The sequence below is a fragment of the Gnatocerus cornutus genome, chromosome 5 (genome assembly GCF_029298725.1).
Source record: "Gnatocerus cornutus isolate USDA-ARS CGAHR chromosome 5, icGnaCorn1.1, whole genome shotgun sequence".
In the NCBI taxonomy this organism is placed as follows: domain Eukaryota; kingdom Metazoa; phylum Arthropoda; class Insecta; order Coleoptera; family Tenebrionidae; genus Gnatocerus; species Gnatocerus cornutus.
In genome coordinates this window covers 13787147-13799205 of record NC_142237.1, presented here as the reverse complement: position 1 = coordinate 13799205, position 12059 = coordinate 13787147, and the positions used below count along the sequence as shown (strand labels likewise).

General features: G+C 33.0%; 2 protein-coding genes across 2 annotated transcripts in view; one reads left to right on the top strand and one right to left on the bottom strand.

Annotated features, from left to right (window-relative positions):
* LOC148174821 (adenylate cyclase type 6) overlaps positions 1-12059 on the top strand; it is an 84313-nt gene that overhangs the window by 54187 nt on the left and 18067 nt on the right. Inside the window, exons 4-10 of the mRNA XM_088035765.1 lie at positions 5443-5685; positions 5953-6147; positions 8402-8627; positions 8733-8824; positions 10536-10724; positions 10919-11068; positions 11718-11839. Coding sequence (XP_087891891.1) covers positions 5443-5685; positions 5953-6147; positions 8402-8627; positions 8733-8824; positions 10536-10724; positions 10919-11068; positions 11718-11839 — 1217 coding nt within the window. The remainder of the gene's footprint in view (positions 1-5442; positions 5686-5952; positions 6148-8401; positions 8628-8732; positions 8825-10535; positions 10725-10918; positions 11069-11717; positions 11840-12059) is intronic.
* LOC148174826 (uncharacterized) lies at positions 13-832 on the bottom strand. Its single transcript, XM_088037242.1, has 3 exons — positions 775-832; positions 436-731; positions 13-387 (listed from the first exon to the last, which is right to left on the bottom strand). The coding sequence occupies exons 1-3, from the start codon at positions 781-783 to the stop codon at positions 84-86; spliced, it is 609 nt and encodes a 202-aa protein (XP_087893368.1). The 5' UTR covers positions 784-832; the 3' UTR covers positions 13-83.

The window sequence follows — 12059 nt, the reverse complement described above, 5'->3', positions numbered from 1 at the left end:
AACGCACAGAGCCAAAGAAAATGGTAATTTTATTCAATTTCACATGCAACACAAGAAAATAACAGCATAAAAGGGCCTAGGCGTTATCCCAAGGAATTTCCTCCAATTAATGACGCAAGCACCGTTGAAGAAATTGGTTGCTTTCCACCGATATGACTAGCATGTTTGCTCCGAATTTTTGCTCTCGTCAGATCAATCAAAAAGTGTTGATAACCGTTGTCGTCAAGAGTATATCCAATTGTACGAATATAGAATCCACCAGTCTTCCTTTTAAAATGTTCCCCAAACTGACCCAAAGTCACCACTTTTTGGCGCCCGTTGTCTTTCATTATTTGCGCTTCTTCGTAGCGGCCGTTGTAACTGAAGAACTTAGTTATCGTACGAACTCTACAAACGACACAATATTAAATTAAGTTACCAAGAATATTAATTAACTTAAGTGTATAAGCTTCTGGGTTTCCATTTGAAAATTTGTTTTCGATTGACATGATTTCATCGTCTGTACGTAGCTCAGGTCCTGGCAGTCCGAGTTGTTGGTAATTCCTCGGAAGTCCATATTTTGCGGTGGTTTCATTGATGATTTTCTCATCTTCAGAAGGTTTCGAGCGCCGCACCGAACTGGTGGTTTCGGAGTTCACTGTTTGAGTTTCGTTAAATTCTGGTGCTGGTGGCGGTGTCGGAGAAGAACTTTGTGTGTAAGTGGCGAAATATGTTAAAATTAGAGTGAAGAGCTAAAAATGACAGTCACATCTGGCTAAAAAAGACATAATTTACCCAAATCATATTTAATAAACTACTTCAAATCTCGTCGACAAGCAGACTAACGTTGAGATCATGAAAGTGAATCTGGTTTTCGGTTATAAAAAGATATGAAGGCAAGAGTAGGTGGGAAAACCGTCTCTATTAAGTTTTAATAAGGAGAATGAGGAGATATTTACATAATAATACTTTATTCATGAATGAAATAACTGAAATATTCTTTGACGTCTGCTTCCTAGTAATTAGGTAAGAATTTTGACTATAATCAGTTAAAAAAAAGGTTTTTTTAAAGAAAAAAAATTAAAATTATGAAAATAAAACTGTCGACAGGATTAAAAAAAATAGCGCGAAAAAAACAGAACGTCTGGAGAACCACAGAATTTAAATGTAATGTCAAAATTAGAGCAAGAACTCGTTCTTAGACATTCTTCTAAAATCTAAATTTATTCCACCAATAACTTACCAATACATTTGATTGAAATAAAAATAAAAGTCTACTGAAACCTCAGAATTTGAATATAGTTTTAAAATTGAACTCTTTTTTGGGAATAATTGTCCCAATAAATTACTAACCCCCCATAAGAACATTTTTCGAAGTCCGCAATTAAAGTAATTGAAATAACCAATTTTTAACAATTTGCAATAAATTTAACGGTAATTGAAAGCATTGTTATATTTTACGCAAATTCAACTCGGAAAACGGCAATGAAATTACACCAATTTAATTGAATCGTGTAAGTTAAAATGAAACTCGCAATAAATCAGAATAGATTCAATTTATTTAAATTGATCACTTGTGAGAATTTTTAAAGAAAATTATTACCAAAACAAAGCACCAGGCAAGGTACATAATTGCCTGGAGCTTTAGACCAAAATGTGACCTTTTAAGCGGCGCTGCCAATTATTTATTGAATTTCTGAATTATGGAGAACAAAGGAAATTGATAGACAGCTTATTACCTTGTGATTAGACTGACATTAATTGGTATTTATAGGTAAGAATTTCTTTACCAGCGTGGAGCGTTCAGAATTTTAGAAAATCCATGAAAAACATGAAAAAGAACATTGATTGAATTCAACCAACAATGATGCAGGAGATTTTTATTACGAGTTGATCTGTACCATTACTGGAAGATTTTTTTGCAGATTTCATACTTTGGGATTTAAACGCTTTGTAATCGAGAAAAAAAATCCGGACACTGAAAATGAAGTTCATACTGTAAAAATAACAGGACAGTTTACAGAAAAGTTTATGTAAATGAAGACAACGTGCATATTTTCTTCCTGACGACTGGGTATGTTACTGACGAAAATGGATGCAGAGCGTTTATTGTAAGATTTATAACCACATACTGTTCGGTCGATCAAATACCTCCCAGGAGTGAAGAGAGTAATTTACTATCTACTTGTTAGCTAAAGTGGCGAAAGAAGCGAATGATTAATTGTTGTATGCATTTATACGTAATAAATTATTTATTTGACAGACCAGATTTGTTTATTATGAAATTTGCGGAAAAACTTGAACAAATTGATTAAAAATGTTGGTTAGTGTAAATAAATTTATAACTTTATTTTAAACTTTATAATAAATGACATACTAATTATGTTAAAGGTTGATAAAATGTGCATCAGTCAGTATAAAGAGATATAAAGTAATACTAAATGTCAGTGGGTCGAATTTACTCGTTTATTTGGTACATTATACTACTTCTAACAAGGTTGTAGCTTTATTATGTTTCCAATTGAATATATTACTGTTATAAATATAGTAAATTACAAGCATTAGCGTCATGGAAAACATTCATTTGCATATTTCTTTATATCATATTTATTTTATAATCGTATATAAATTCTGAATTTTCTGCCGTAGATCAAAATCGACAAAAAGTAAATAATGTAAGTAAATGGTCAGTTTGACTTTAAAAAAAATTCTTCCTAAATATTAGTAAAAAATATAGTAATTGGTGGATGCGCCATGTCAAAAAAAATATCTAAAAAAAAAGAAATTTTAGTACTTTACTGGAATTGTACTATACGTCCCTAATAATATAATCTTTATTTGAAAAGCGACGACAGAACCCCAATATCCATACTTCGTAATTTGACTAACAACCTAAAAAAACACTCTTAATGAAAATGAAGGGCGTCCAATGGATTAATTCATCACTGAATGTCGAAACACACCTTTGTTTCGGCGCTACAAATCCTTTCATTGTGTATAATTAAATGAAGTGATAAAGGACAATTTGTCTTACGGAACTACTTTCTCAATCTTTCACGTCTTTTGTCTAATTAAATTTTAAACAGAAATCTCATCACATCAAAGAAAGAACAGCAATAAGAGGATGAAGTTCGCATAATGAATGAACAGTAAGTTTTCTTAAAGAGACTTACATAATCTTGTTCCATGTTTAAATGCGAATATTTCACATGAAAACACAAACAACGTGTTGAAGAATGTCCGGAATCTCAAAATTAACTTTCTACGTTATTTATAGTACAATTGTGCGTAAGGTCACAAAGAGAATGCGACAGAAATGAAATGCTTTTATTCAAGAACCACGCGAGCTCGTGTGCATTTTTATCTTCGAAAGGCAGCACGTAATTCATCGTTGCTAAACTTTTTATAACGTCTTAAATAAGTTTTTTATTCTACTTAAATTTAAATATACCTTTTCCCTGGAAATTTGGACGAAATTGAAGTTTAATATGTTCGACCATAAAGTAATTTTCAAACTGTCAAAATCAACCTAAATCAACTTGGTCGTTGCATAAAACATGAACTTTAAAATGTGAGTTTTATATCGGTTTTTTTTTAATGTAAATGGGATCTAATCAATAAACACAGTCTTTACTCGAGTTTATTTAATGAAAAATAATTAATTCAGCGGAAGAAGAGATGTCAATTCATTCAAACTGAGGTTTGAACGACGGGAATAGAATTTCAGTCAATTACCGCACTAAGATTAGGTGCCAGATTTTTGTTTAGAGAAATCAGATGTCAGACACCACTAAACGAAAACCTAGTAATGAGAACACTTTTATTAACACTATGAAATGAGTTTCGCTTCTGTTGGATTGGATTTCGAGCTTCTGAATTTCTCATCCATCAAGCGATGCATAATATTGCACAGCTTCACAAATTTGTTTGTCTTTCTCTTTTGTATTCAGCGACGAGCTTTTTAAACTTGTTTTTCTTTAGAAACTTCGGTAGTTATCTACATGTTTTAAAATGAAGATAAATATGATTTTAAACAGAATGCACCTCCGCGCTTGTACTTCACATCCTAATTATTATATGTATATTTTCCACGCGAAACCGCTTTAATTAAGAGAGATTTTATGTTATCTTTGCGCGAAATATGTTACAAGGTTTGTGTTTTAAATGGTAGTTCTGTTAAAATGAACTTTGAGGCAAAAGAAAGTAATTATGTAATGCGGCGCATCCACCATTTTTACAGTTTCAGAACTAAATGTGATGTTTACTCGGGCAAGGAGATTGTAATTTTAGAGTGTAGTTGTTATGATTTGCAGAACTAATAACATTTAGTGGTTTGACTCAATTTCCTGTAAAATCCAACACTTTGGGTACACAGTGTCTAGACATTTCCAATTTATTACTCTACGAGTCTTCTGGGATACAGTCTAATAAAGCGTACATTTTGTAGGAATTTGAGTATATTTGAAATGTCGTAGTTTATTATTTCTCTTGGGTTTCCTTTGCCAACTTCAGACTGCAATAAAAGTAAAGTAAAGTACACCCAAACACTTGAAACAAAAAATAATTGAAATCCGCTGTACGAAGGTTCAGAATATTATTAGTTATTACATAATAATATAAAGAATTAGTTTACAAATAAAGGAAACAAATATTATCCGACTTGTTTACCCATAAAATAAATAAATAAATAACTAAAAAAAATAATAATAAATAATACATACTTGAGTCCTTTCGATGTAACTTGTCTTATTATTATTTTATTTAATTTGTAAGACTGTCTATTTTTAGAATATTGTAATACTTTGGACTTCTAGAATGTGACGATTTTTCACAAATTTAAATTGAAAACTTAACACAAAAATAACTTTAGGTTATAACGATTAGGAAGGTCCATAAAATTTTACGAGTAAAGCTATCAGGAAGCTATTACTATTTGTGTGCTTTTTGGATCGTACTAAATTGAAATTTGATGTTTATAGTTACCTGCCTATAATAATTGTACATAAAACACATAACTTTTTAGTACTTTATGTGTGATATTAAATATTTACTACGTAAAGTATGGGGAAAATGATCAAACAACAACAAGAAATTTTGTCTTTAATTTTACCAGGTTAAATCTGCTTCCATTCTTGCTAATTGTACTAAATCGTGTAATTTTTATTTTAAAGTGGAGTTTTTTAATTTGACTTCGCCGGAGTTCTGTCGTCGACATTCAGTGTTTTTAATCAGCAAATTCACTGGCGCGGAAAATTCAAATCAAATAATAATTTGAACTTCGATCCAAATGATATAATTGGCGTGCTTTATGGAAGCTCGAGTATTCATCTTGATTACTATCGACTTAAATGCTTGAAGAAAAATCTGAATAAGTCTTGATGAATTCGGATTTTATTATTAAATTCTGACTTTAAACTTAATTATTATTCTCAAAGCATGTCTCATTGTCGTAATTTGTTTAAGGATACTGGAACAGTTCGACGAGGATGTGGACGTCGTTGGACTAGTTTGAAGCAGCATCCTCGATCATGTACTGAACCTCTTACAGAAACCGGAAATGGCAGTGGCCTCTCAACTCCGTCAACCGCCAACACAAGCCCCCTTCCAGCGGCGGCGAACGAGGGGACGCGAAAGAGTAATTGGCAGGTGATTGAGCACTTTGGTTCAAAGGATAATAAAGGAAGCCTCTCGTCGAGTCTTATAGCGGTAAGTGATAGCGATTTTAATTAATAAATGGAATCTACTTTTGCTCTTAAAAGGATGCCAAAGTGAAGAATTCTTGATTCGGATTAAAGACACTCGAAATCTCAGCAATTGTCAGTCGTACTATCAAACTCATGTTCAATTCTCCTGCTCCAATAAACTTCCCGCAGTGCCTATTAATCTTTTCTGACCCATTTTCGTGATTGCTCTAACTTTCCAATTTTTAATCCATTTTAAGATCCCCCTGAGTGATTGTTTTCGTTTTTTTAGGTTGGCAGTGTGTCCCGAACGCCTCCAGCAAAAGAAAATGGTTCTGCCCCAAATTCTAGTCCTGAGCTTGAAGGCCACGAAGTCGAAGCGGAATTATTAATGTCTTCGGCTCCAAAGCCATCGAGTGGTTTCTTCGGTAAACTTTTAAGACTCATCAAGAAATTATTCAGTACTCATCAGTTTCAAAATGAACAAGTAAGTTATAAATTATCCGGCTTTTAACTGGCAGTTATGCCGACAGTTTTGATGTCTCTTCAGGTAGATGAAAATCGTAATAACGAAAGTTGGAGAGTTTAATTTAGAACGTCTAATCTACTTCTAAGTAAACATCAAGCAAATGTAATATTTAATACAGTTTTCAAGGTTTTCTATTTAAGAATTAATTGTTTCTGGAGAAGCGCTTTTGTAATTCATTTTGTGTAGCGAGGATTAAATTTTTCAACGGCGATGTAGGAAGTTTATTTTGTCACTTTAAAACTGTTCGTGTCGCTCTTTTGTACTTTGGCAGACAACGGTGTATGAAATCTTTTGAGTGGAAATAAAGCGGGTTCCTCGGTGCATAAAGAGTGCATATATTTTCAGAGTTACAACTTTTCAGGAGTTTTCAAGTCGTTTATCTAAATGAAGAGCGCTTTTTCTGAAGCCAGAACTTTCAAAATCTTTTCGCTTATAAGGGTCTTTGTTAAAACAAGTGTGAATTTAGAGCTTATACTGTTAAAGGGCGTATTTTATTTTTATTCTCCTATATTTATTCTACAGATTGGTTTCAGTTTTTTAAGTAGACTGTCGTTACAAATAACTGGAAACATATATAGAAGAGTAGATACAGCCATTTATTTTCTTCTGTTTTTCTTAAAAACTTGCAATGCTATGTAATTGCTCGGCAGTGTTTCGGAAAACCACGACCTATAAAACTCATCACTAGGATTTTACAATTTTGCATATAACTTAAGAATTATTTCATCAATTTTTTATTGTAATGCATCATTGAAAAGATCGAGATATATTTTGTTTGCTGACAAAAGCATTACTATCTCTTATCAATAATTTAGTTCCAAAACAAAAAACACTGAGAAGCCTTTCAAAAAGTTAACACTTTTGTTATTTTAAAGCGATTTCATTAAAAAATCAATGATATGAGCAAAACGGGCTTCGAATTCAAAATCATGAAACAGTTCTACTTTAGAAATGACTTTTCACAGCTCTAGTACAAATTTTATTCAAAATATGTAATTTAATAATCAAAAATAAAAGAATTTTCAAAATAAAAAAATCTGATAAATTCTTAAAAATATTTTGATCCTCCGAGTCCCAAGAAAGCAAAATCTCAAAGGTTCGAAGAAGATCCGCAGTTCTTGAAAAATTTGAAGACTCAGAGATGTGGAAACCGGACGAATTATTACAATTTTTACAACGCCATACAATTCAGAGCAAAAATACGAGTAAACAAATGAGACCTATCTAAACATTGCGAAGGTTAGATCAATAAGTTCCGAAGTTTGGTTTACTCGTAAACACGGCTTGACTCTTAAAATCGATAACCAAATGTCTAGAACAAGTTTTTGATAGTTTCCTAATTTGTTAGTCGCTTGTTCGTGACGGGAATATTCGAGAAGTGCGTGTGGTACCGAGTAACTTCATATAAAAAACGAATACATTATGTCTAAAAAAAATATTGAAGATTTCAAGAAAATTTAAATGCACCTCCTAAGAAAAATTTGTCTAGACACCTTCATATTTTTTTGACCGATCTAACTTCATAACCAATTCTATTTGATACTCCGAAGTACACAATCCCCTGCCTAAACTGCACAAATTTAACGTTCAGTCAATACGCCGAGCACTTTAGCGGGCAATTATACAGGAAACGGTGTGTTTGCAATCTGCCATTAAATTAACAATATACAAGAGGAAGTGTAATTAGCACTCCAACTCTCTAAATTTGTTATAAAGTGTAGAATTTCTAGAAATTATTTCAAATGCCGAATTCACTAAACATTAAGCTCGGGGATGAATGTATTAAATTACATAGCAGAAATTCTTATACAAAGTGACGAAGGACGGCTTTTGTGAAGCACTTCAAGTCTCTTAACAAAATTTTCAGAATTTTCCTACTTCCTAAAATGATATTAATTATTATTATATTTCTGAATAATTCGCAACACTTCTAGTTTTCTTTGTCTTAATATGCATAATGCCGTGAAACTAAACAGCATTAGGCCACCAAGTACACATTTACGACGAAAAGCCATTTCATTACTAATTTATAACTCCTTTATAAATTCGCTCTAAGCACAGTTACTTAATTCAAAACTCCCTTCAACTAGTGCAACTCTCTCGAATTTGTTTTATAATAAAATCGTCATTCAGTCCGCTCTTTCATGATTTAATCTTTCTTTTGCAAAGTTCTGGCTTTATCTAATCTCAACTTCGAATTTAATTGTTTCAGGTCGAAATGCTGTACCAGAGATATTTCCTAAAAATGAACCAAAGCAATATGACGAACTTGATATCACTTCTACTCTTATTATGCGTGGGATTCCTCCTGTTTGCCGCGACAGATCTTGTAATGGTACACCACTCAGAAACAGATCTTCCTCAACAGCACTCAAAGCGATTAGACAAATTACTCGTACTCATTGGAACCTCTGGATGCTGCATAGCAATTTATGGAGGTAAGATGTCTGTGAGCAATTAATTGGTGCTAATGCGAGAGCTCACACTGCATGTTAAAACCAGAATTGTAATGGTTCAAATTAGCTAAAGTGAGTTTTTTTCAGTTCTTTTGGCGGTGCTGTCCAAGCCCGCCATGAACGAGGTCTATTTGATTATCATCTCGTATTTTATCCTAGTGACATTTTTAACATTAGAGGTAAGTTAAAAGACAATTACATTAGCGGCGCTAAAGTCTTAATACAACATAAATTTGTTATCAAGGATGTATTTTAATTAAAAGTTCTTAATGGTTTCTTTAACATGTTTAACAATCTCAGGTTGGAGTTTATAAGAACTTGCTTGACAAAGTTTTCGGAGAATCAATGTTTGTTTTGTGTGGAAGATGGATTATAGCGTGGTTAATGTTGGGAGTTTTAAAGTTTATTATGAAATTGCAGCTGTGTGCGCTAAATAACTCTAAAGAGGAAAAATTGATATTAAAATGAGTTTACAACTAAAAAATTAATGGATTTTCCCGGCGCATCCGCCATTTTTAAATTTGTAAACATTTCTTTATTACGAAATATCAAACATCATTATATTGAGTTTTATGAGGGTATATTATTGAAAAGTAAACATTGATATAAACATTTTATAAACAGGGATCTCGGGGGAATATTTTGAGATCGTATTCGTATATCCTCTTAAAGGAGAACTTGCGATATTTTAGAACTTTACGTTTAATATGATCCGTTTAACGGAGCTTACTATTAGTTTTCTGGAAATAAAGGTTTTAATCCAAGGAAAAAAATTAATTGATTTCACACAGCTTATAAGCTTATAAACCGCATTTTCGGTACAACTTCTGTAATTAATTTTCCAGCTTTTCAGATTTAGGCAAACCAGCTTACTTATTAGTTGTGGGAGATTATGCTAGTTGGCCATATTTTGAAATAGATAAATCAGCTGCCAACTTTTTATCTAAACTCTAAAATCAAAAAAAAACTTAAAGTTTCACTTTGGAAGTTTCAGGTTTTAAGCTCATAAACTGCTCCGGAAAATGAACAAGTTAAAAATAGATCCGTAATCCGGCATTTTTGTAAACTCAAAAATTAATCTACCAATAACTCTAACCGACTCGATACTAATTTGCTAGAGGAAAATATGTTTTGTTAGTTATTAGTTGTCGACATTGAATCGATTTTAGAATTCCTCAGAGAACTCCTGCACAATTATATTTCTCTTTTTTGGCCACTGGGATTTAATTAGCTTAAAGGTGTTTTCATAACATTCATTGCAACAGAAGTTTCTTTTTCTTTTGTTCAGAAGTACACCCCCCAGAGATTCTGTTTTAAAACCTCTTCTCCTCAAAGTATATAAATATAGCCTTCGTTAAAACTGAGTAATTTGAACCTCAATTTTGCACGAACCGAAAATCTGATATGCTCAAAATATTTTCCAAAGCCTCTTGAGGAAAGCGAAGAAAATCGTTAAAATGTTGACGTCCGGGATAAATTAGGACAGTTTCAAATTCTACATGAAGTTGTGCTTAAAATGAGTGCAAATAACTTGAGTTTGCTTTATAAATAAACAAGAAAGATATCGACCGAAATAGATTTACATTGTTTTAGTTGTAAAATTGTTTTTGAAAACATTGAATTTTTTAATTCGAAATAGGAAATAGCGGATTCTTAATAAAAAAGTGTGAGAAGCACAATTACAAAAATTGCATATTTCTAATTGTCGTCGTTTCGGAAAAATGGAGCAAAAAAATTGAAAATCTACTATCTGAGCACAGTTTCGGATGTTGCTTAAAATTCTGTGTAAAATGAGCATCAGGAACTTGTGTTTGCGCCACAAATAGGCTAAATATCGACCGAAATAAGCGATTTTAATTTTTATTGTTTATGAAATTTGTTTTCTTCCAGATTTGTATTTCGTTTCTTACTGAGAAAGAGCGGCCGTTGCTGGGTCCAACATTCTCCCTCGCCACCACCTACTTAACATACGCTTTGATGCCGATTCGACTGAAAGACGCCCTTCTAGCGGGGACGGTTTTGGCTTTGACCCAAGTTATTTTACTTGTTTATGTAGGACAAGTGTACGCCATAGCAGACGTAAGTATGATTTATTCGTCAGTTATTCAAAGAAACGCCATTTGGCCAATTCTTGTTATTTTGTTTACGTGAAGATTGTGAGCTTGAAGTCATCATCTCTTAACGTTGCCATAAATGGGGTCTTTTCGAATCTAAATCTCCACCTAAAGCAGAGTTCGTTTTTTCAAACGAGCGATCCTCTTTTCATTTTTCAGATTAGTAGCTGCTTCGTGATCCTTCTATGCGGAAACGTTGCCGGTGTTTGCACCCATTATCCCCGTGAAGTGGCACAACGTAAAGCTTTTTTAGAGACGAGACAGTGCATAGAAGCTCGTCTGAAAATCCAACGAGAGAACCAGCAACAGGTAGCTTTATTACAATTTATATCGAATGAAGATCATGCTCGGACCATTTTCGATTTAATTTATAAATCATAAGGGATCCATTTTGTAAACGAGTTTAATTAAACAGGACCTTAGAAACCTTAACAGCTCCCTTAACTTGTTAGCAAAACCATTTGAGAAACCTCAGACGCTTGTCTACACTTCCAGTTCTGACGATCTTTAATTGTGGAGCTCTTCTGAAAACTGGAGCGAATTCCGACGCTTCGATTAAATTAGAATTGGTTAACTGTAAATCAAATTTGGCTTTCCGAATTCCAAGCAAAGTAAAAAATAATCTAATTTCCTCACACCCTTGGAATGGTAATTGCATTAGATCCCATGCGGTTTATTTTTCTAATTCAAAATTTGACGTTAAAACAACATAAAAGAAAACCGTGTGGCTCCGAATTCCACTCTCTTTACCAGCGACAATTTTAAAATTGGCTGTCTGAAAATAATTTCGTAATGTCGGAGTTATAAATCCTTATCATCTTTTAAGATCTCCGGCTTGGAATTTCCGGTTGTTAACCGAGCGTACAAGAAATTTTCCCTTTGAAAATTTTGATAACTAAATTTTCAATATGAAAAGAGAAGTTCTGTTTTTTTAATGTGACGTTATTAAATTTTGTAGGAACGTCTTCTGCTATCGGTGTTGCCGAGACACGTCGCCATGGAGATGAAGGCTGATATAGCTGGACAACCCAAAGAAGAACAGTTTCATAAGATTTATATTCAGAGGCATGAGAACGTCAGGTGAGATTTGGATACATTTCTGTTTCTTATTGTGAAGGCAATGAAACTCAAGCAAATTGAATCGTTTTGCATAAAAGCTTTCCGGAAATCTTCCATCGTGTTTACTTGAAGCGAACGATTGATTTCTTGGAACTTAATATCTTTGTGTGTTATTGAGGCGGCTAGAAACGAGTTCTTCTGTGCTATGTTTACAACAAGTCTAAAACGCCGCAATAAACTC